At 39.1% G+C, this 25,358-nt stretch overlaps 2 protein-coding genes across 10 annotated transcripts in view; both read left to right on the top strand.

Annotated features, from left to right (window-relative positions):
* BMS1 (BMS1 ribosome biogenesis factor) overlaps positions 1-25,358 on the top strand; it is a 125,095-nt gene that overhangs the window by 37,216 nt on the left and 62,521 nt on the right. The gene's annotated exons all lie outside the window — the stretch shown is intronic.
* Positions 12,008-25,111, top strand: LOC309860196 (uncharacterized protein). Of its 9 annotated transcripts, XM_082721886.1 has the most exons (9): positions 12,013-12,148; positions 13,173-13,458; positions 13,733-13,821; positions 13,910-13,930; positions 14,037-14,205; positions 14,307-14,365; positions 19,041-19,181; positions 19,443-19,569; positions 21,013-25,111. In XM_082721886.1, exons 5-9 carry the CDS (start codon positions 14,160-14,162, stop codon positions 22,683-22,685), a joined length of 2,046 nt encoding a protein of 681 aa, XP_082578012.1. In that variant the 5' UTR covers positions 12,013-12,148; positions 13,173-13,458; positions 13,733-13,821; positions 13,910-13,930; positions 14,037-14,159; the 3' UTR covers positions 22,686-25,111. The 9 variants fall into 9 exon arrangements, with proteins under 9 accessions (XP_082578015.1, XP_082578012.1, XP_082578016.1 ...); XM_082721890.1 differs by lacking the exon at positions 14,037-14,205 and having other exon boundaries at positions 13,910-13,950; XM_082721888.1 differs by lacking the exons at positions 13,733-13,821; positions 13,910-13,930 and having other exon boundaries at positions 21,016-25,111.

The following is a 25,358-nucleotide window of genomic DNA, read 5'->3' as shown; positions in this document are numbered from 1 at the left end:
TGCCTCTCAGTTTTGTTGACTTTTTTTTGTTGTTGTTGTTGTTTTGTTTTTTTTTTTTGCTGTGCAGAAGATTTTTATCTTGATGAAGTCAGAAAAGTTCATTTTTGCTTTTGTTTCTCTTGCTTTTAGAGACTTGTCTTGAAATAAATTGTTGTGGTCAATGTCGAAGAGGTTACTACTTATGCTCTTCTCTAGGATTTTAATGGGTTCCTGTCTCACATCAAGGTCTTTCATCCCTTTTGAGTTTATCTTTGTGTGTGGTATAAGATAATGGTCCAATTTTATTCTTCTGCATGTGGCTGTCCAATTTTACCAGCACCGTTTATTGAAGAGACTCTTTTTTCCATTGGATATTCTTTCCTGCTTTGTTAAAGATACGTTGACCATAGAGTTGAGGGTCCTTATCTGAGCTCTTTATTCTGTGCCATTGATCTATGTGTCTGTTTTTGTGCCTATACTATACTGTCTTGATTATCACAGCTTTGAAATGTAACTTGAAGTCCCCAGTGATACCCCCAGGTTTGGTTTTCTTTTTCAACATTCCCCTGGCTATTCAGGGTCTTTTCTGGGTCCATACAAATTTTAGGATTGTTTGTTCCAGCTCTGTGAATAATGTTGATGGTATTTTGATAGGGATTGAAAGTGTAGATTGTTCTGGGCAGCACAACTATTTTAACAGTATTTATTCTTGTAATCCATGAGAATGGAATGTTTTTCCATTTCTTTCTGTCTTCTTCAATTTCTTTCATAAGTGTTCTGTAGTTTCTAGAGTATAGATCTTTTATCTCTTGGTTAGGTTTATTCCTAGTTATCTTAGGTTTTTGGTGTAATTAAAAATGAGAGCGATTCTTTAATTTCTCTCTCTTCAGTTACATTGTTAGTGTATAGAAATACAGCTGATTTCTATGCATTGATTTTGTATCCTGCCACATTGCTGAGTTGCTGTTTGAGTTTTAGTTATTTGAGGGTAGAGTCTTTTGGGTTTTTCCACATAAAGTATGTCATCTGTGAAGAGAGAGAGTTTGACTACTTCTTTGCCAGTTTGAATGCCTTTTATTTCTTTTTATTATCAGATTGCTGAGGCTAGCACTTCTCGTACTCTGTTGAACACTAGTGGTGAGAGTGGGCATCCCTGTCATGTTCCTGACCTTAAGGGAAAGGCTCTCAGTTTTTCCCCATTGAGAATGGTATTTTCTGTGGGCTTTTCATAGATGGCTTCTATGATATTGAGGTATGTTCCCTCTATCCCTATACTTTGAAAAGTTTTAATCAAGAAAGTATTTTATTAAATGCTTTTTCTGCATCAGTTGAGAAGATCACATGGTTCTTGTCTTTTATTAATGTGTTCTATCACATTGATTGATTTCCAAATGTTGACCCACCCTTGCCTCCCAGGAATAAATCCCACCTGGTCATGGTGAATAATCCTTTTAATGTACTGTTGGGTCCTATTGGCTAAGATCTTGTTGAGTATTTTGGCATCTGTGTTCATCACAGATATTGGTCTATAATTCTCCATTTTTGGTGGGGTCTTTGTCTGGTTTTGGGATCAAGGTAATGCTGGCCTCATAGAACAAGTTTGGAAATTTTCCTTCCATTTCTTTTTTTGAATAGAATTTTTAATTCTAGAACTTTAAATGTTCTTTTTTATTTTATTTTATTTTATTTTTATTTTTGATGTTCTTTTAAAAATGTTTGATAGAATTCCCCTGGGAGGCCACCTGGCCCTGGACTCTTGTTTTTTGGGAGGTTTTTGATTACCACTTTAGATTCCTTACTGGTTATTAGTCTGTTCAGTTTGACTGTTTCTTCCTGTTTCAGTCTTGGTAGTTTATGAGTTTGCAGGGATGCATCGATTTCTTCCAGATTGCTTAATTCGTTGGCATACAGTTGCTGGTGATAATTTCTAATAATTGTTTCTATTTCCTTGGTGTTAGTCACGATCTCTCTCCTTTCATTCATAATTTTATTGATTTGGGTCCTTTGCCTTTTCTTTTGGATAAGTCTAGCCAGAGATTTATCAATCTTATTAATTCGTTCAAAGAACCAGCTTCTAGTTGCATTAATCCGTTCTCTATTCTTCTGGTTTCTAGTTCATTGATTTATGCTCTAATCTTTATTATTTTTCTTCTCCTACTTGGTTTAGGCTTTATTTGATGTTCTTTCTCCAGGTCCTTTAGGGGTAAGATTAGCTTGTGCATTTGGGTTTTTTCTAATTTTTTGAGAGAAGCTTGTATGGCTGTGTCTTTCCTTCTTAGGACCACCTTTGCCCTATCCCACAGGTTTTGAACCCATGTGTTTTTCTTCTCATTAGTTTCCATGAATTTTTAAAGTTCTTTAATTTCCTGGTTGACCCCATCATTCTTTAGCAGGATGCTCTTTAACTTCCAAGTGTTTGAGTTCCTTCCCAATTTCTTCTTGTGGTTGAGCTATAATTTCAAAGCACTGTGGTCTGAAAATATGCAGGGAATAATCTGTTTTTTGGTATTGATTGAGACCTGATTTGTGACTCAGTATGTGGTCTATTCTAGAGAAAGTTCCATGTACACTCCAGAAGAATGAATATTCTATTGTTTTAGAATGAAATGTTCTGTATATATCTACAAAGTCCATCTGGTCTAATGTGTCATTCAAAGCTCTTGTTTCTTTGTTGATCTTCTGCTTAGATTATCTGTTCATTGCTGTGAGTGGAGTGCTGTGGTCTCTTACTATTAATGTATTATTATCAATGTTTCTTTATTTTGGTTATTAATTGGTTTATATAATTGGCTGCTCCCATGTTGGGGCATAGATATTTACAATTGTTAAATCTTCTTATTGGATAGACCCTTTGAAATATGATATAGTGTCTCTCTACATCTCTTACAGTCTTTGGTTTAAAGTCTAATTTGTCTGATATGGATTACTACCCCAGCTTTCTTTGGGGGTCCATTAGCATGGTAAATGGTTCTCCATTCCCTCACTTTCAATCTGGAGGTATCTTTAGGTTCAAAACAAGTCTTGTAGACAGCATATGGATGCGTCCTGCTTTTTTTTCCAACCTGAAACCCTGTGTCTTTTCATGGGAGCATTCAGCCCATTTACTTTCAGAGTAACTATTGGAAGATATGAATTTAGTGCCATTGTATTGCCTATTCTCTGTTTCTATAGATTTTCTTTGTTTCTTTCTGGTCTATGTGACTCTTGGGGTCTTTCTTCACTTACAAAATCCACCTTAATATTTTTTGCAGGGCTGGCTTGGTGGTCATATATTCTTTCAGTTTCTGCCTGTCCTGGAAGCTCTTTATCTCTCCATTCATTCTGAATGACACCCTTGCTGGATATTCTTGGCTGCATGTTCTTCTCATTTAGTACCCTGAATATATCTTGCCAGCCCTTTCTGGTCTGCCAGGTTTCTATGGGTAGGTCTGAGGTTATTCTGATGTTCCTCCCCCTATATGTAAGGAACCTCCTCTCCCTGGCTATTCTCAGGATAGTTTCTTTAGCTGTAAAATTTGCAAATTTCGCTATTATATGTAGGGGTCTTGATCTATTTTTATTGATTTTTGGGAGGGGTCCTTTCTGCCTCCTGGACTCTAATGTTTGTTTCCCTTCCCAGATTAGGGACATTCTCAGCTGTGATTTGCTCAAATATACTTTCTGTCTCTCTCTGTCTCTCTCCACCCCCTTGGGGAATCCCAAGAATGTTTACAACATTAGAATGTTTCATGACATCATTAATCTCTCCAATCCTTTTTTCATGTGGTACTAGAAACCTATCTCTGTTTTCCTCAACTTCCTTCCTTTCCATCAGCTTATCTTCTAGATCAGTAATTTTCTCTTCTGCCTCATTTACCCTGGCTGCTAGAGTATCCAGTTTAGACTACATCTTATTCATAGCATTTTTTAGTTTGACCTGATTAGATCTCATTTCTGCTCTTAGAGATTGTATATTGTCACTAATGCTTTTTTCAAGCCTAGCTATTGACTTTATGATTGCTATCTTGAATTCTAACTCTGACATCTTGCTTATATCCATATCCACTTGTTCTGTGGCAGAAGACATTGTCTCTGATGCTTTTCTTTATTGAGAGTTCCTCCTCTTAGTCATTCTGTTGGGGGACGGTTGAATGAATGAGCAGCATCCAAAATATCCACCACTACCCAAGCAAGATGCACCCTAGTAAAATTCAGAGTGGTCAAAAGCCACCACTGAAAAAAGAAAGCCAAATATAACACAAGAAGAAAATTTAAAAAATTTTTAAACGTGGGGTTGGGGAAGGGATGCTATAATCTCTCACTGTTGACAAAGCAAGGTGTTTCCGTTGTTGTTGGGTGTATTTTGGTCTATGTGTTACAGAGTACTATGTCCCAAAATTACAAGGAAAATAAAACTTATATATATATATATATATATATATATATATATATATATATAAATGTAATATTGAATAAAGTGAAAAAAGGCCTAAAATAAAGTATATATCTATAAAAAAATATAGGTGTGAAAAATACAAGTTATACAGTGACTATGAAAAATAAGTTGATACAATAAACATGTAGTTGAAATGAGAAGGTAAAAAGGAAAAAGAAAAAAAATAGAAAAAGCCTATGAAAAAGGAAAAAAAAAGAATTTTTTCTGAGAAATAAACAAGTTGTGATGCCACACCTGGAGTTCAATATACAGTTTTCCCCTGGCATTGGAATTTTACAGCCTTAAGAGATCCATAGGATTGTCATTCACCTGTTCTCCCAGCCTGTCTGGGATACTATTGCTTTTGCAGGCCAGGTTCCAGATTTTTTCAGGCTATTCAAGAGAAGAGTGGTTATCGACACCCAGTGCATTGTTTATGGTGATCCGAGCTGAGAGTCCCTTCCTGGGCTTGCTGATTATTACCTGCTTCCTGGATCCACTGCCTGGGCACTTTGCTGGTTCAGCACCCCCACCCGCTTCTGCTCTGCAGCTCATTGTAACCCAAGACCACAGTGCCCTACCTAGAATTCTGCCATTTTATTTCCAGAGCCCCTTTCAGGAGGAATGTCTCTCACTGGATCAGATTTCTAAGGGTTCCAATTTTGTGTTCCAGTGTTATATCACTTGCCAGGAGACAGCTTATGGAGGCTCCCTCCCCCTTCTGTTTATCTTCTGATATCTCCCCCCAGATTCATGACTATACATGTCCTACTTTTGCTTTTCTGCTTGTAGAGATCCAGATATGTATTCTTATATATCAGGCTGATTTCATGGGTATTCGAAATGGTTTGATAGATATGCAGCTAAATTCATAAGACCAGTTGAACCAGGCTCCCCTCCCTACCCCTTCACTGTCTTGCCTCCTCCCTCCTCTCCTGTTTCATTCATAGCATTTTTTAAAGTTATCCTGATTAGATCTCATTTCCACCCTTAGAGATTCTGTATTGTCATTTATGCTTTTTTTTTTTTTAAAGCTAGCTATTAACTTGATAATTGCTATCTTAAGTTCTGCCTCTGGCATCTTACTTAGATGCATATCGATTAGCAGAGAACATTGCCTCTGGTTCTTGCCTTTGTTGTGAATTCCTCCTAGTCATTTTTCCCAGAGTAGGATGGGTGAGCAAATGAGCAGAGTCCAAAATATCAACCACAACCACAATCCAAGCAAAATACACCCTAGAAAAATCTGAATTGGTCAGAAGCCACCACAGAAAAGCAAACAAAACCAAAATGAAACAAAACAATAAAAAAAGGGTAGGGGGAGAGGGACTATAATCTTGCAGGGTGGACAAAGCAGGGTGGTCCACTTGTTCCTGATTGAATTTTGGTGTGTGTGTTAGAAGATACTACATCACAAAATTGCAAAGAAAGCAAAACTTACGTGAGTGTGTGTGTGTGTGTGTGTGTGTGTAAAATTGAATAGAGTGAAAAAAGGACTAAAATGGAGCATGTATCTATAAAATGTAGATGTAAAAAATAAAAGTTGAAAAGCAATTTAAAAACATAAGTTGGTAAAATAAGAATCTAGTTGAAACAGGAAAACATTTAAAAAAAATGAAATGGAAAATTTTAGACTGAAAGGTAAATAAGGTGTGAGAAAAAACCTGGAGCTCAGTATACTATTTTCCCCTGGCACTGGAGTTTTGGTCTTGTGGGATTCATGACGCTGTGGTCCACCTGTTCTTCCAGTCTCTCTTCTGGGAGAAGGACCTGCTGTGCTGCTTCTCAGGTATCTTTGCCTGGTGGTGTTGCCCCACCCCTTGTCAGGGGGCTTAGCTCAGTGAAAGCAGGTTCTCTGTGTGGCTTTTGTTTCCTGGAGGCTTTCCACACCTCTTCAGAGGATCAAAGCAGAAATGGTTTCCCCAGATCTCTGGCTCAGAAGTAAAAGATCAAGGCCCCCCCCCCCTTCAATAAGCCCTCTGTAGCTGTCTCTGAAAAGTGGAAAAGGAAAGGTGGAAGTCCTGCACTTGTCTCACACTAGACACTAGACACTAGACAGTCGGATGAGAAATTGCCTTGTGGCAGCAGTCTCCTGTAAGGCAGGCATGAAAAACTGTCTCATGGCAGCTCCTGCCAGGCTTATCTCACCTTGCTTTAAAGGGAAATGTAGAATGTTCCACCAAGACTCAAGAGATGCACCAGCTCATTAGTGTGCCATGGTAGAGCCATTTCTTTACAACTCTACCCCAACCTTTCATGTCAACAGCTAAGATTTTTTTGAAGCATGGGATATCCCATCATGTATCGTAATTAATTATATCTATCCTTTCTATTTGTCTTAGACAACCTTAGATGAACATGATTACCACTTAGCATCAGCAGGATGCTCAGTCCCATTTGAAGGGAAGATTGTAGCCATGTTCCCCATCCAGATCTAAGCCAGGTAAATATGTTGTAGATACCATTGAGATTAACTGTGAAGAGCTGTTCTCTCTTAGGTGGGAGATTGATTTGTTTACTTTCCATGTTTGGGAATCCAGCTGAAGCAGTCACACAGACTTTGTCTCGTCTGGCCAGCAGGAAATCCTCGATGATGTGACTGTTCATCACTACTCGCTAGAAAGTTTATTCTTCATTGTAGCGATCTCTTCAGGGTCATAGGTCAGGATCCAAATCCTATGTGTCTAAAGGTTGGGATTATAATGCAAGGACTCTTAAGTACCAGGAAGGATTTGTAGGAGGGATGCTACTTTCTAATGTGTACCAGTTCGGGTGTTCAGCAGATGAGGGCCAAGGAAATTTAATAGTCCTCCCACCAGTCCTGATCTTCTAGGTTCTAAGGTGTTTCTTCCCCAACAGCTGGGGTTTTACCTGCATGACCATGTGATCAGTATAACCAATCCCCGAAGCAACTACTTTCCCGTTTTGTCCCGCCCTCAATAATTTTCAACCCTTGCTGTTCAACCAGATATACCATGTAACCATTGAGGAGTTTCTTCCTTGTACACTTTGTACCATCCCCGAACACATCTTTTCCGTTATGTGCATTACACTAGGACCCACCTTGTGTATTGTTATCTCATGTCTGTGAATGTACCATCAATATTCAGAGCTTCTCAGATGCAGCAAGTATAACTAGGTGGTAAGAGAAGTACCAGATTGGAATCTCCCACCATCAGCTCTTTACCACCCATAAGTTCCTACAGTCCAGTTTCTCAGAGGTAGGTAAGAGGAAACTAAGAGTAAGAAGGGTTATTTTCATGGTTTGAGTCTTATACAGCTAGTGTGCCTCTTCTTCCCCCATATCCCAACCTCATAATTAAACCTCATAATTTTATCCAATAGGGAAGCACCCATTTGGAAAATTGCCACAGTGAGAGCCCATACTTTCTGTTTAAGTGTGTGCTTCACTGCGAGTATTAGCTGTTTACTTAGCTTTTTAGGTTCTCCTTCAATAGTACATTTTATCTTCTCATGGTAACTGCTTCCTGGGTGTGATACAGAGTGTACATTCAGTGAATGCTGCAGAGAGTTGCCTACTGCTACGTATCCTTGTCAGCAGAGGTAGCATTACTCTTTGGCTGGATGTGTTTGGGAATTAAGGAGTATAAGATAGTCTACTTAGGAGCTTTTGAATAGTGTGGCCTGCATCTGATGTGTGAATGAGAATTGCTGTGCCATACCTAAATAGGCAATGCCAGGAGATATCCTCAAAAGAAAGGTAGAGGGTCTGGATAGTCTATCTGCCAGGACCTGGCAGATCTGGTGCCCCAGGCTATGTGCCTGGAATTCCTTTGCCATTTGTATTAGATTCCTTGGGCTTCCATAACAAAGTACACAAACTATGTGGCACAAATTTACACAACAAATTTATTTTCTCTTGTGGAGGTTAGAAGCCCAAAGTCAAGGTGTTGGCACAGCCTTGCACTCTGAAGCATCTAGGGAAGATTCCCTTGCTTCTTCCTAGCTTCTGGTAGTTGCTGACTGTCATTAGCATTCCCAGGCTTGTAGATGCATCACTATTCTTATAAGGATACCAGTCATTGAAATACTGAACCCTGGGACGCCTGGGTGGCTCAGTTGGTTGGGCAGCTGCCTTCGGCTCAGGTCATGATCCCAGCGTCCTGGGATCGAGTCCCACATCGGGCTCCTTGCTCCACGGGGAGTCTGCTTCTCCCTCTGACTCTGCCTTCCACTCTGTCTGCCTGTGCTCGCTCTCCCTCTGAAAAATAAATAAATAAATAAATAAAATCTTAAAAAAAAAAAAAAAGAAAAGAAATACTGAACCCAGTATGACCTTCTCTTGACTTGATTACATCTGCAAAGACCCTATTTCCAAATCAGGTCACATTCACAGGTACCGTGTGTTAGCTCTTAAACATATCTTTTTGAAGAACACAGTTCAACCCAAAAAAGTCTGCTTTCTAGTGCTCCAAAATTCATGTCCTTCCTATGCAAAATACATTCACCAAGTTCCAACATACCCCTCAGATATTAATTTATTCCAGCTTTAACTGTAAGTCCAAAATTTAATCTAAATATAATAGCTCAAAAAACCCCCAGTCCCAACTGATGAATCATCTAAATCAGAAATCAGTGAGACTCCAGGTATAGGCTGTTCTCTGTCTGCAGATATGTAGAACTTGAAAACAAAGTGTTCACAAATTACAATGATAGAGGACATATGGCTAGAGGTAAGGCCACATTTGGTGGAGAGTGAGGGAGGGTGGATTCCACAAGATCCTTATAGACTGATTACATTGAACATTTGATGGTTGATGGTTTATCAGCGATCTCTCACTGCTGTTGACATTTTCATATTTGGCTGTTCCAAACTTTGAAACTAAACCATCTCATGTTTTATGAAATGGACATTCCACACACCCAAGTAGCTGTAACTGATACTGCTAAATGTATTGTAAAGATTGCTATTTTAAGTATGTGTCATGCTTCTCTTAATTGTAAGTAATGTTCAGACAGAGGTACTGGGACAAGTGTCCAGCAAGGCTCTTCCCGTCCAGCCATGTAATATCAGTAAAGCCTTACAAGATGGGGGATGGATTAATATCTTGATAAAGAGCTATTTGCTGGGCTCTACAGTATGTTCTCTCACTTGGGTCAATTAGTCCTAATAAGCCTCTTGAGCTACAAATGTCAGTGACCAGCCACTGTGCACACCAGAGCACCAGTCAGGCATCAGTCAAACTTTCCACCCACATGACAGCTCTGCATATGTGCTTTCTCGGAGTTTGGAGTCTGTGCCAGTACCTTATGCTTCTTGAGGGTGTTGGAATATTGAAGTCCCTGAGGAGGCCTGGACTTCGATGATGAACAGATCAGCTAAGTTGAAGGCTGATAGTGTACTGAGCCACTATGGCTATGTATCCACAGAGAAAACTGTTACAAACCTTATATGCAAAAGAAAATTCCACCAGTGGCTCGAGGTGTAGGCTGTGGTGCTTGTCCAGTAAAACACTGCCCCAAAATACATCTTGCCACATTTTCACTGACTCATAAGCAATAGCCAACAGGATGGCAGGATGGTACTTCAGTGCCTGGTAGCAGGATCAAGTCCTAAGCCCCTGTGTGGTCATACATTGTGGTAACAGATTGTGTAGGATCCCTTACTCCTGTGGACTCCAGAGGCAAAGGACCCTTTGACAATGGACATCACTGAAATCAACAGGTGTTATTCTAGGCTGATCAGACCTGAGCCATCCAGATAAGACCATAGACCTCTGGGGGCGCCTGGGTGGCTCAGTGGTTTGGGCTGCTGCCTTTGGCTCGGGTCATGATCTCAGGGTCCTGGGATCGAGCCCCGCATCGGGCTCCCTGCTCCGCGGGAAGCCTGCTTCCCTCTCTCTCTCTCTGCCTGCCTCTCTGCCTACTTGTGGTCTCCGTCTTTCAAATAAATAAATAAAATCTTAAAAAAAAAAAAAAAAAAAGACCATAGACCTCTGGATATATACCATGACACAGGATGTGCATCAATATTCCAGCACTGAAACCAAAGTCAAAGCTTAGTGATTCAGCCTATGAGGCCAGGAAAACCTGACAAATCTACCTAAAATGCCAATTCCACAGTTGAATGGTGTACTAGTTTCCTAGGGCTGCTTAAGAAAGCACCACAGCTTTTTGGCTTAAAATAATGTGTTCTCTCACAGTTCTGCAGGCTCGAGGTCTGAGCCAGTGTTCATCTGCCCCATATACAGCAAGCCAGTAAAGACTGACACAGATTGACACTGAGCTTCTGCAGTGAAGAAAGATAAGCTATTTATTGGTGTGGTGCTTCCCAAGAGAATGGGGAGCTAATGCTCAAAGTCTCTTACAGGTGAGACCTTCTAAGGGCAATATTGGGGGCAGAGGTTTTCTGAGAAGGTGGATGCTATTGATGGGAGGCCTAGGAAGTACTGTTAACAGGTAGTAATTACTTCTGGTGCCACTTCATCTGGTTGCACAGAAGTCTGCTCTATCTCAAGAGACTTGGAACTGCAAAACATCGTTATATGGATTAGAGATTTCATTAGGTACATCAGGGTTATGAGTTTAGGAGAGTGCTGATCAGCTGCTTGTATCTGCTTGTGTGTGCATAAGCTAGTGGGTTGCTTTCCTTCATGTTCCTTTGAATGATACAGGCATTCCTATCTCTTGGGCCTGGATCCATGTGTTCCGTGGCTGGCGCAGCTATGCCTGGAAACAATATGTTTCCTAGTGTTCATTATTTCATCTGACCTAACAAGATGGATGCCAGCTTCAAAATCAGCATGCCAGCAGGGTTGGGTCCTATTAGAGGTTCTAAGAGGGAATCTGTTCCATGCTTCTCTCCTAACTCCTGATGTTTTTTGGCAAACTTTGACACCCGTTGGCTTGTAGCCATATCGCTCCAATTTGTCTCCATATTCACAAGGCATTCTCCCATGCCTCTGTCTCCTGTTTTCTCTTAAGGACACCAGTCATCAGGGCCCACCCTAATCTAGTATGACCTCATTTTAACTTAACTAATACCTCTTTGAAGACCCTATTCAAAAATAAAATCACAATCTGAGCCTCTTGATGGACAGGAGTTTGGAGGCAAGGAGATACGATTGTTTTCAGTACAATGGCCAAAATGAACAATTTTATATTGTAAACGTATAGTTCATGATTTCCTAGCAGTCCCTGACTCCCTGACATGTCCTTTGCAGCTCACTCTCTCTCTCTCTTTTTTTTTTTTTTAAGATTTTATTTATTTATTTGACAGAGAGAGAGATCACAAGTAGGCAGAGAGGCAGACAGAGAGAGAGGAGGAAGCAGGCTCCCTGCTGAGCAGAGAGCCCAATGCGGGGCTCAATCCCAGGACTCTGAGATCATGACCTGAGCCGAAGGCCGCGGAGGCCGCGGCTTAACCCACTGAAACACCCAGGCGCCCCTGCAGCTCACTCTCCTAAACTAATTCGTTCAACAACCTCTCTTCGGATTGCATCGTTTTGCAATGCCCTGCTGGCCAGAAAGAACGAGGTCCACCCAGCAAGCCCCTGGGAGAGGCCCCTAGAGCGACCTCGGCCCTCCAGGGGAAACTCTTAAGTCGGGGCGTGGTGCCAAGGGCTTATGGGAAACGTAGTTCTACGTTTCCTTGCCTCACACGGCGCAGGTTCGGGGAAAGGGTCTTCCATGGTCTCCGAGGCTCGTTGTGCGCATGTGTGACTTCGGTCTCCAGGTGTTTTCCGTGGGTTTCCCCGCCCGGCGGTGGAAATCCTAGAGGGGGGCTGGAGCTGTGCAAGTGGGAGCGGCGGGTGAGCCCAGACCCGGTGGGCGAGGGCCTGCGGGGGCGGCGGTGGGGAGGGGGGCAGCTGAAGGCTAGTGGGGGGTGGCTTCGGGAGGGACGGCTGGGCTGGGTCCCTCGGTCCGGTGGGGGCCGGCGTCCAGGTGGGGTCGCGGTGTCGCCTGTGGCTGCGGGAAGGGGGCCAGAGCTTTGGATCCTGGTGGAGCCGAGTGTAAGTTGATTACTGCTGGCAAGATGAGGGCGGTACGTAAGACTAGGTTTCTTCATCTGTAAAGCAAGAATATTATGTCCCACATGGGGTTGTTCTCTGGTTTAACATTTTTTACACACGTTTTTAAAATACGTATACAGTTTTAACATTCGGGGCAGAGCTTAGTTAATATTAGCTGTTAAGGTTTTTAAGGTATTTTTCCTTTTCGTTGGCTAAATTTTATTTAATCCTAATAACGGCCTTTATGTAACTGTTTTCAGTCTTGGCAGACAAGAAAACTGAAACTCTGGGGGCTCAAGTAAAATACTCAGGGTCTCACAGTTCTGGTGGACAACCCAGTCGAAAACCAGCATTGTATTTCTCACAGCACCTTCTTTAGGACCCAAGAAAGCAACCCCAAAGTGTGTGAGCACTGAATCTCATTTGTGATCATGCATTATGGGATGTCTTGGCATGTCAGAGCCCTTGGATCAGACTGCAGAACTTATTGCAACTTATTTTTTTTTAATTTTTTATTTCTTTTCAGCATAACAGTATTCGTTGTTTTTGCACCACACCCAGTGCTCCGTGCAATCCGTGGCCTCTCTAATACCCACCACCTGGTTCCCCCAACCTCCCACACCCCGCTCCTTCAGAACCCTCAGATTGTTTTTCAGAGTCCATAGTCTCTCATGGTTCACCTCCCCTTATTGCAACTTATTGTCCAACTTTCAGCATCCTCAGTGGCATTAAGAGTTTAGGTAGAGAAGTTCTGTGAGTTTGGATCCCTGAATGAAACTTCTAAATAAATGGTCTTGTCTTTTAAGCCTAGGTTCCAGCTCCCTTGGAAGAAAGCAGCTTTTGTGAAGTAGGAAGGAGGAAGCTCCAGGAACAGGAATCTCACCTTGAAGGTCACTCCTCTGACCTCAGACTTCTCAACCACAGCTTTAGAGCAGAGGCAGGAAACTGCTAGAAAGGAGCAGGTCCCAGGTTTGCATAGTCTGCAGTAGCAGTTCTTTATTCTGCTCAGAATGAGTATTGCCTCACTATCATCACATCCAGAGGGCCTCACTATGATGGTGAAAGGTCTGGACCAAGCTTCAGAAAAGATAGGTGAGTGGGACACTGAGTGGTGGGTGAGGGGCAGGTTGTATGGAAAATATTAAATCATTAGAGGGTTCGGGTCTGCATGGTCTGCAGGGAGAGATCTGTAGGCACAATGGAAGGAATTCTGTCTCCTGTCTTTAGTAAACATACTCTGCCTTCAGCCTCCTCCCACTTTTTCTAGATTTTGAGCTCTCTTTGTCTCTCTAGAGGTACACTACTGCTCCATCTGCCCTGACTTTCTAGGCATAGAATAGGGTCATCTGTGTCTGCTTAATTTCAGAGCTGAGAAGTCTTGACTTTGAGGGTGTAAGTAGCCTGCGCAGAGTCACCCAGTTTTTAACAGCAGTGCCAGCACCAGAAAACCACGATGTAAGTCATCCACCAGGTTCTATCACAACTTAGTGAGAAAGTTTTTAAAGTAGGCCTGTCAGTAAAGCAACCTCATCTTTTTCTGCAGAGTGATTTTCTAACTCTAAGGGTAAGCAGCTCAGTAGGAATGTAAGTAAACAATATTTTGAGTACTTTTCCAACAACATTGATAATCAAAAATAACTATTTGTCTTTTGATCTCTTTGTTAAATTAGTACTGGATTGGTTCTAAAAGAAAAATGAAAAATTTAAATCATTAGGAAATTAACCCAGTGAAAAATTGTTCAGCCAAGTTCTACAGTTCCTGTCAGAGTCATACATGTGAATTCACCCTGCATATGATTCTTGCTGACTCTCAGGGGCCAAAGAATGTTTTCCTACAGGGTAATATTTAACTGTCTGGTGGGCATGGGGTTTTAGGATCTGAATCTCAAAAGTCTGTAGCAGCCAAATCTCACATGACCTACTGTTTACTTCTCCCATAGCTGTACATTCAACCTTCTCTGTACATTCCCCAAAAGAACAGAAAAAGAATAAATCCCAGGTGAGCTCTTTTTCATTTCTCACATTGTTTTCCATTGCATAAAACAATGAAGATAAAACTAATAAACTGTCAAGGAAAAATACAGAGTCAACACAGAGTTAACAGATTGAAAGCAAGGAAAGGTCAACATGTTAATTATGTGGAGATAATTGTAATTGTTTTTCCAGTAACATATATATATATATATATATATATATATATATATATATATATATATTACACTTTATATTATGTAACAGTAACTTTTATAATAAGAATTATGTGCAGATTTATCTTTGATATTCTGTCCAAAAGGATAATGCTTTGACCATAAAAATAAAAAGTTGTTTGTGTGTGTGTGTGTGTGTGTGTGTTCTTCATGGAAAACAAAAATTTCCTGGCCTGAAGTCTGAAAAAATTCTCTGTCTTCCTGAAAGTAAGGTAGTTGATAATCTCAATTAACAAGTCTGAGATGAATGCTGCCCATCTTCACCTGATTGCTCTATAGTGGTACAGTGAGCAGAAGGCCAAAGCATAACTTAGTTGTTTCAAGTTGAATTTTTTTTTTAAGGTGTATTTATTTATTTGAGGGGGGAAGGGGCAAAGGAGAGAATCTCAAGCAGACTCCCAATGATAATGAAGCCCCATGTGGGTCTCTGTCTCATGACCCTAAGGTCATGACCTGAGCCAAAATGGAGAGTTGGATACTTAACTGACTGAGCCACCCAGGTGCCCCTCAAGTTAATGGTTTATTTTGTCTGCTTTACAGTATTGTCCTTTTCCTGTTGCCTTTTAGGAAAACTTATCCTCATGTGATTATCTTTGGTCTATTATAATTCTTACCTTATTATTTTTCTTGACTGATTTAATATTCTCTGGATTTTTAACTATTTCAAAGGATGGACAGCCACTCAATTTGAAATTCAAACTCTGAATGTTGTGCTTATTTAAGTGAGAGCTATTGCCTATCAGATATAGTCTTTCTGAGCAAAGCAAATTGTTGATTTTCTAGATGGTTTTTGCCAAGGGTTGGTATATTCATTTCCTGTGGATGCTATAACAAGTTACCACAAATTTGGTAGCTTAAAACAACAAAAATTTATTCTTTCACAGTTCTGGAGGCTAGAAGTCTGAAATCAAGGTGTTGTTAGGCATGTGGTCCTGCTTAAGCTTCTAGATGGATTCCATCCCTCATCTCTTTCATCTTCTGGTGGCTTTTGGGAGAGAGGCAGGAGATAGAATGGAGAAAAAAACTATGATGAAGAAGAATAAATACTTTGTAAGCCCTGTATCAGTATTCCCCAGAGAAACAACCAATCAGATGTGTGTGTGTACAGATGGCATATAATGTAGACAGACATAAATACACATAGATATACATTCATTTTATGGAATTGGCTCATGTGATTGTGGGGGCTGGCAAATCTGGAATTTGATGAACAAACCAGCAAACTGGAAACTCAGGACTTAATGCTGCAGTCTTGAGGCAGAATTCTTTTTTAGGGGGAAACTTAAGTTATTGCCCATAAAGGCTTTCAACTGTTTGGATGAGGCCGACCCACATTATTGAGGGTATTCTACTTGAAGTCAACCCACTGTAGATATAAACCACATTTATAAAATATCTTCATGGTAACACTTAATAAGTGTTTTATGAAATAACTGGATACTGTAGCCTACCACATTGACACATAAAACTAACCATAACAGGTCCTATAAGAATATACAACAGCGATCTATTGTGTTGTATGTATAAATACATACATATGTGTTAATATATATGTGGTGTGTATATAAAGAAATACATATATAAATATATACATATTTTTTGATCATGTGACTAGTAAACAGTACTTGGCTGGATTATTTGTATGCATGACATAAGATATTCCTTTTATATTGGGAATTTAACTCATTTATATTTATTGTGGTCACTGTTGTTTAGTTTTTAGTTTCTCCATCTTTATTTGTATTTTTATTTATCCCATTTTCTTTCCTTTCCTTAATTTTTCTCTGTTCATTATATTTCTTTCTTCCAGTGGTTTGAATATTCACTATTCTATTTTTTTCTGTTGGTTCTCCTGGAAACAGTTAACATAGGTTTATATTTGTCTTTTTTCCATCAACATCAAGAATTTTTATTTTCTAGACCTGGCCTGATCTTTTGCAGGTTTTACTGTCCCTTCTTCCCACATCTCATGTTTTATAGAAGTGATCAGAATCGTTTTTTAATTTTTTAAATTTATTTTTGTAAAGATTTTTATTTATTTACTTGAGAGTGAGAGCAAGAGAGATCACAGAGAGAGAGGGAGAAGCAGACTTGCTGCTGAGCAGGGAGCCTAATGCAGGACTCAGTCCCAGGACCCTGGGATCATGACCTGAGCCAAAGGTGGATGCTTAACCAAGTGGGCCACCCAGACACCTGGAATCATTTTTTAATATAAATTTTTAAAAAATCTTTTATAAACAGGTTCAATATGTAGACATGACTAAGTTATCTGGTCTCTGTAATTTCCAAGGTAGTTGGATTGAAATTTCTAGAGACAAGAGGAATTCAGTGAGCTAACACCTTGATCTTGGACTTCCAGCTTCCAGAACTGTGAGAAAACAAATTTATTTTGTTTAAGCCATCTAGTGTGTGGTAGTTTGTTATGGGAGCCTTAGCAAACTAATAACATATGGTAATTATATTTTTAATTCTTTGAGGACACACCATACTGTTTTCCATAGTGGCTGTACCATTTAACATTCCCACCAATGTACACAAGGGTTCCAGTTTTTCCACAGCCTTACCTGTCCTTTTATTCTGTTTGCCAATGGAGGTGAGGTGAGGTAATGTTCTTTTGAGTAGAATTAATCTCCAGTGTCTTTAAAAACAGTAGTTTCCTATTCTTGGAATCATAATAATTATATAGTTTTGTTTTCTTACTCAGTTTTTCACTTCATCTGGTGAATGTCTTTTATGTTACTGGTTCTTAAATTTCTAGTGAAACTTCATTGTCTGTTTTTATATGTGAAGACTTGGTTTGATTCATGTAGGTAGCTATTGTGAGTTATTCAGAAATATAGAATGCTGTTTATCTGTTTTCTCTCCTTAGTGAAAGAACTAACTTCAAGGATTTATAAAGGAAATTGTTGAAAAGATACAACCTGGTGAATTTCCTTTTAGATTATCAGCAAGGGAGTATATAGGCAACCTTAAAGGACTATTGATTTTTCAAGTGGAGATTTCCCATACTATGGATTTAGATCATCATGATCTCTCATCAAAGACCTGCCTTAAAACAAATTCAGTATCCATTTTCTTTCTGGCTGACTTGGCATTGCTAGAGCCCCTGAAGCATTTCCCTAAAACACTTTTTAAAATCTAGTTTATCCTTCAGCCATCAGCTGTGCTTATAAAGAGTGGCAAATGCCCAGAGTGGTCTGACATTCCTTCAATTAGTTCCTCAGCCCATCAATCAGAGCACTATCTACTTGGAGCTTAGGTTAATTTGGTGGTTGTATATACCATGTACTGAATGTATGCAGACACATGCATGGAACCCATGGGCAGTTCTCTTTGTACTGTCGTGTGGGGCTATAAAAATGGGCACATACACCAAAATCATGCAAAGCGATCTTAATCATGGGGGAAGGTGGTAGTTGTTCTGTGATCTTTAAAAATATTTGTCAAAACATTAAAAAATGTATAAAAATGAAAAAATACTATAATATTTAGTACTAAGGACCTCTTCATTAAGATCCTTGGGTTGTAGATCTAGAGTGTCTCAAATGGAGGCAGTATCAACTTTCCCAGTCAGGTATTTCTTCTAAAAGTCCATTTATATTTGATTTGCATTTTACTTCTACTGTAATCACATTTCATTTCTTTGAGGCTCTTTCATCTTTGTTGCTCAGTTCCCTTTTCCACACCATTTAACTGTTTTTGCAAGATGACATATTGCCAGGAGACAAGGAAGGAACATGTGTTTTGATTGTGTGTGGACTGAGTAACAGATGTGCAGTGATCAGTCACTGGTGGACTTTGAAAAAATGACACAATTGATAATTGTTCATGATGGTGGTTATTTATGTAGTGATTTGCGGATTGAAGAACAAGCAACAAAATTTGTACTTTATGTGATTACTCATAGTTACCATTGTAACTGAAATCTGTGGTGTTGGGGGACTCTTGTTATAACTAAATAAATTGTGGTAACTGAAATTCATGCATGTTAGTACCATGCAAAGTATGGACCTCCTATAGAGAGTCAGACATATTTATGTATAACTAAATAAATTATGGTAACTGAAATTCATGCATGTTAGTACCATGCAAAGTATGGATCTCCTATAGAGAGTCAGACATATTTATGTATTGCCACAGATTTGTGCCAATTTGATGCTTGAAAGTTTTCCTCTCTTAAAAGGGTGAGTTATCAAATACTTTGAAGAACTCTTGTCTGGATGAGCAATGCCAGAATTACCACAGGTTAGGGCATTTTATATCTTTAAGCTCCAAATTTAGTTCTCTCTTGATCTTCTGCTATTATTTAATTCAGTTTGCATCCATATGAGATTGTAAGCTTCCTGAAAGTAGGAACTGTGTTTTATGTATTTTAATATCCACAGAAACCAGGACACTTTCATGTATATTTTGGGCTTGTATGTGTTTGTGTGGAGGTTTTTTTTGACAATTTTATTTATTTGTCAGAGAAAGAGAGAGCGCACAAGCAGGGGGAACAACAGGCAGAGGGGAAAGCAGGCTCCCCACCGAGCAGGGAGCCCGAAGTGGGACGTGATCCCAGAAGCCTGGGATCATGACCTGAACCGACTGAGCCACCCAGGCATCCCTGTATGTATTTATTATTATTATTATTACAATTTTTATTTTATTATTATTATTTTATATAAATATTATTATTTTATTACATTATTATTATTTTATTTCTCTTTCTCCCTCCACATATAAAACAAAGCAGGGACTATTGTAAGTCTCCTGTATAAACTTTTTCTAATAAACTCAATAGTAAACATGGTAAAGGATTGTTCCTAATATATTTACTCTGTCATATAGTTTTGAGCACTTCTGGTTGATTAGATATGTGTGTTACAGGGATCAATTTCATTTGAGGATGTGACTGTAAACTTTACGCAGGAGGAATGGGGTCAACTGGACCCCGATCAGAGGACCTTGTACAGGGATGTGATGCTGGAGAACTATAACATCTTTCTCTCGCTAGGTATGCAACTTCTCTGAGTAACATCAGCATGTCTTTTTGTTGCTACCAAAGCATGTGGATCTTTTTTAGAGTTTAATGATACTTTGGTTTGGACACCAGGGATATTATTTTTTCTCACTTCCCCACTGAAACATTCCATTGGGTCCCTTCACTGTGCAGCTCCTGAAGCTGGACTTTGGTTTTTCTTCTGAGTTCCTAAAATCAGGCAGCTTTTCCTGTGTCCTGTATCATTTTTCGTTATCAGGACATTGCATTACCAAACCAGAGGAGATCTTGGAGTTAGAGCAAGAAGCACCATGGGTGTTAGAGAAAGAATCTGCAAGCCAGTGTTACCTAGATGACTACTCCATTAGATCCCAGGTGGTTGTTTCAAGTATATGCATCTTTGGAGTGTTTTTAAGAATCTCTTTCAAGAAGCTCTGTTTGGAAATGACTAAGGATTCCTAGCCTGCTTGCCTAAATTCCCCACAGATACACTCTCACACATACATGTTCTCTTTTTTGGTTGGGTTTTTAGGAGTTTATTCCCTTTTACTTGTACCTTGAAATTTATTCCCATGTCATATTAATATCTTATGTTGGTTAGTTTCTTTCCTCTAGCAGTCTCAGCTTCATAGTCCCTTCATTTTCAAGGACTTCTTTTGTTTTCAGGAATTAAAAAATTAGTTTAACCAGTATTAATTGAGCACTGCTCCATGCCAGTCATGTTTTAAATGAAAGAGATAGAGCAATGGTAAAATTCCTTGGGGGTGAGATTCCTTGATCTCATGGAATTTGTATTATCAGGAGGGAGATGCAGGAAGCCGATTGCCATGAGAGTTGAGAGTAGAAACAAGGAGACCAGTTAGGAAAAACAATACCCCATAGACTAGGTTTGAGGTAATATAGAGTGCAAAGTCATGGAATTCTGGCTGTCTCTCAGAGGTAGGGTTAACAAAATCAGCACCTAGATTCTAATTCATTCTCTCCAAACACTTTCATTCCTCTCGCAGTTTTTTTGAAAAACAATCTTGTCTTCATGTTTTCCATATCACATTTATTATATAATCTTATAATTGAGCATATCTTACTGTGAATCCTGCCCATTGTGATTCATCCACTCTTAGTGAATCCTTTATTTTCATTTTTTAATGTTTATTTTACTCCTATCCATTTTGAAGTGAATATTCGTGAAGGACCAAGTAAATATGTGTGTGTTTGTTGCCAATTTTACTTTCCCCTCTTCCACCACAGTATCTTTGATTGGTTGCTTTGTTGTCATCTCTTTCACCAGCTACTCAGAAAAGTAGAGAGAATGGAAAATACTGATTTAGCTTTACTTTTATCCCAAAAGACCAGCTCTAAAACCAAAGGGCTGGGTGCATAAAGGAATGTATTAGTGTATTAGACCAATTTTATTAGTAGTCATTTCAGATTCATAAGGTATGTTTTTCTTGTTTCTAGAAGAATTGAAAGTTGATGGCATAATAGAGAGCAAAGAAAACCAAGACAAACATTTATGGCAACATGCATTTATCAATAACAAAAAAGTGACTACAGAGAAAGAGAATGTGTTAAGGAAAACACTTAATCTGTGCATAGACTCTATTCCTTCCATAAAATTGCCACGTAAATATAATCTGGATGGAATTGGTTCAGAAAATATGTCAGAGTTAACCATTAATAAAAGCTATTCGGGAAAGAAATCTGATGATGGCAATGGTTACAAGAAATTGCTTCCTGATATTAATCATGAAAAAACTCATACTAGAGAGAAGTTTGATGAATTTGATAAAAATGAGACCATCTTCTATCATAATGAGAATTTTATTCAGCAACAAAAGATTCACACTGTGGAACAACTGCCTGAATATAATGATTGCATTAAAACCTCCCACAGTAATGCTCTCTTGATTACACATAAGAAAATTCACACAGGAGAGAAATTATGTGATTATAATAAACGTCAGAAAACTTTCAGGAGTGAGTCAAACCACATGCTACGTCAGATAACTTACTCAAGGAAGAGTCACTATAAATTCAGTGAATGTGGGGAAAGCTGTGAAAAGTCAGTCCTTTGGAAGAAACATCCTAGAATTCACATGGGTGAAGAATGTGAGAAATACCACGAGTGTGATGTATGTGGGAAAACCTTCCTCCGGAAGTCAAACCTCACAATACATCACAGAATACACACAGGAGAAAAACCATATAAATGTAATGAATGTGGGAAATCCTTTTACCAGAAGTCAACCCTCACTGTACATCAAAGAACTCATACAGGAGAGAGACCCTATGAATGTGCTAAATGTGGGAAAAAATTCTACCAGAACTCAGCCCTCCATCAGCATCAAAGAACACACACAGGGGAGAAGCCTTACAAATGTAGTGAATGTGGAAAATCTTTCTCCCAAAAGTCAGACCTGACTGTGCATCAAAGCTCTCACACAGGAGAAAAACCTTATAAATGTAATAAATGTGACAAGTCCTTTAGTATAAAGTCAAAACTCACTGTACACCAGAGAATACACTCAGGGGAGAAGCCCTATGAATGTAGCAACTGTGGGAAGATGTATCATATGAAGTCAACCCTCATTAAGCATCAAAGACTTCACACAGGGCAGAAGATATACGAATGCAGTGAATGTAGGAAGACCTTCTGTGGGAAGTCGGTCCTCCTCAAACATCAGAGAATTCATACAGGGGAGAAACCTTACGAATGTGTAGAATGTAGGAAGACCTTTTCGGAGAAGTCAACCCTCAGTAAACATCAGAGGATTCATACTGGAGAGAAACCGTTTGAATGTAACAAATGTGGGAAGTCTTTCTGCCAAAAGTCACAGCTCATTGAACATCAGAGAATTCATACAGGGGAGAAGCCCTTTGAATGTAAGGAATGTAGGAGAACATTTTGCCAGAGGGCATCCCTCAATGTACATCAGAGAACACACACAGGAGAGAGGCCCTATGAATGTAACGAATGTGGAAAATCTTTTTATGATAGTTCGACCCTCACTAAACATAAGAGGATTCATTCAGGGGAGAAACCCTATGAATGTAATGAATGTGGGAAGACCTTCAGCCACAAAGCAACTCTCACCACACATCAGAGAATACACAAAAGAAAAACACTGTAAAGATGGATGGTGAAGCCGTCTTGCTTTAACTCAGAACTGTTGGCCTGACAGAAAGTATATCCAGGGAGGTAACCCTATGGTTGTAATGAATGTTGAAGTCCTACCAAAAGTCAGCCTTCAGTTTACATCGTAGACCATACAGGGGAGATATCCGGCAGTGTTTTTACCAAACTGGGCAGAGAGCAAGTAGGATGATGTGCATGAGATCTGGCCAGTGGGCTGTGAGTGTAATGATGTAATTCACTTTCGGTCTGACACTTAATGGTCTCCATGGCAATTCTTTGTATTCTATGCTCTCTATGGAGTAGGATGTAGGGTGCTTTCTGTTGAGAGGTCAGCCCTCACTGTGTGTTGGTGAACTCACACAAGAGTAGAAATCTCTGTCAACATCTTGGTGTTTAGAAACCTAATCCACAAATGAAACTTATTGTAACTGGAGAAATCAGAGCTAAGAAATCTTGAGATTGCAACAAATTTTAAAAAGCCTTTACCAAAAGGTATTTTCTCATTGAACCTCAGGTAAACTAATAGACTGAAACCATGTAAGCACATGGTTTTCTGAAAGCTTACAGCAAAACATATTTTATTGTATTTCAGAGAATTATTATTGAGGGAAACTGGATTTAGAAAACACAGAAATTTTTTTCTTTAGAAAAGATTTTTAAGTTGTAACATGGGAGATACAGAGGCCAGGTATATATTTTTCATGTTTAGCACTACTCTGAGTTTAAGAAACCTGCTGTGAACAGTAAGCTCATTGTACTTACCACCATAAAATGTGTTCATTAACAAAGCAACCCCATCCCTGAAATGTTTACTTGGTGAACTGAAGTAGGTTTGAGTGTGCCAAATCCAAGTTAGATGTAACCTGGGAACTATGTGTATAGCAACATGCCATATGTTGTTCTTTGCCTTTACTTCTAGTAAAGTATGTGTTGGCAACCATGATATGGTGCAAGGATTGGCAAACTTTTTCTGTAGAAGGCCATATAGTAAATACCTTAACCTTAAGGCTACACGTGCTTTCTGTCACTTTTTTTTTTTTTTTTACAACCTATTAAAAATGTAAAAAATTATTCTTAGCTCATGGGCCATTGAAAAACAGACTTGGCCAGATTTAGCTTATGGACCAGAGTTTGTGGACTGTTTTAACAGTGGTTAAAAGCATGGACTCTGAAAGTGTACTGGCTAGGCTCAGGTCCCACACAGCACATTAGCTTTGTGGCCTGGGACAAATCCTTTAACATTTGTTTCTCATTTCTTTTTTGCAAAATGGTGACACTGCCATTACACTACTAACATGGAGTTCTAGTAAGGACTAGGGAAGTTGTTAAATACAAAGTACTAAAACACTGCATATAGTGCTGCAAGTGTTAGCTATTATATGACTTGCAGCAGATTTGTTGGAGCTTTGCAGACTTTTGATTACCTACTCCGCTGTTCTTCACTCTATGCCAGTAGAAGATTTAGGAAATGAATGATGATTGGTCTGACCTAATTTTTTTCCAGCTTATTGAGGCATAACTGACAAACAAAATTGTAAAATATTTAAAATGTATAATGTGATGATTTAAGACACCGTAAAAGGATTCCCCCATCAAGTTAATTAACGCAATTATCACCTCACAAATTTATCAGCCACACCCCACCTTTTTGGTGAGAACATTTATGTTCCCTCTCAGCAAATTTCAGTTATATACTATGCTGTTATTAACTCTAGTTAACCAGTAATACATTAGATCCTCATGGTCTCACCTAATTTTGAAAACATATCCTGATTAATGATTAATTTGCAATAAGCGTCTGACCCAGCTCTGGCCAGTGAGAAGAAACTCTGAAGAATATTCAGTGAAGTATGGGAAAGTAGGATTCTCCAGAGGCTAACAAATATTTGATTTTTTTTTTAAAGCCCTTTGATTATCCTGGATATTTTTATGTCTGGATGTGATATCTGATAGTAGTTTTTGATCCTAAGGTAGTATCTGAAGATGGCAGAACACAAAGCTGGAAAGAGGTTGGGTCAGCAGTGTCTTTTGAGTAGGTGAATCAACCAACCCTAGAGCTTCTTTATATGAGAAAAATTTTTTCTAATTAAACTAGTTGAGTTGGGATTTTCTGAAAATGGTTTAACAAACTTACATGTGTACCTTTTTGAAGAGTTATTAATTCAGAAATACTAACATTCATTAGCCTCCAGAGAGGACATGTTGTGAGAAACTGATTCAGGGGTGGCTGTTTTTCAGTAAATCTCCATATAGTGAGCCTAACCATTAGAAAAACCCATTTGTTATTACATTATATGAAATTAGTGTCTAATTCATTGAGCTTTCTTTGCATCTATATGAGAAAAGCACTTAGTAAAAAATCATTATCTCATGTATACCTTATATTTAAAATATGTGAAATAAACATTAAATTAAGTTGAATTATCCATTGATCTGTCTCTCTGTTACTGTTTGATTAGATAAGGTATGAGATAAGGATCTAATGTTTTCCCAAAGGAATAATCTGGTCTCATCGCCATGTGATTGAAGTTTGAAGTACCATCTTTATGAAACGTAAGGTGCTAAATTATCATTTGTAGAGGGTACTTTTGTTCAGGACCCCTTACCTTTATTTCCTTTCGTAACCAGTTTACCCTCATGACATAGGAACTAGTAGATCTCCTGAAGA

Source organism: Mustela nivalis (assembly GCF_964662115.1).
Source record: "Mustela nivalis genome assembly, chromosome: 2".
NCBI classification, from domain to species: Eukaryota; Metazoa; Chordata; class Mammalia; order Carnivora; family Mustelidae; genus Mustela; species Mustela nivalis.
Note: the sequence above shows the minus strand (reverse complement) of the source record. Positions and strands in the feature narration are given on the sequence as shown.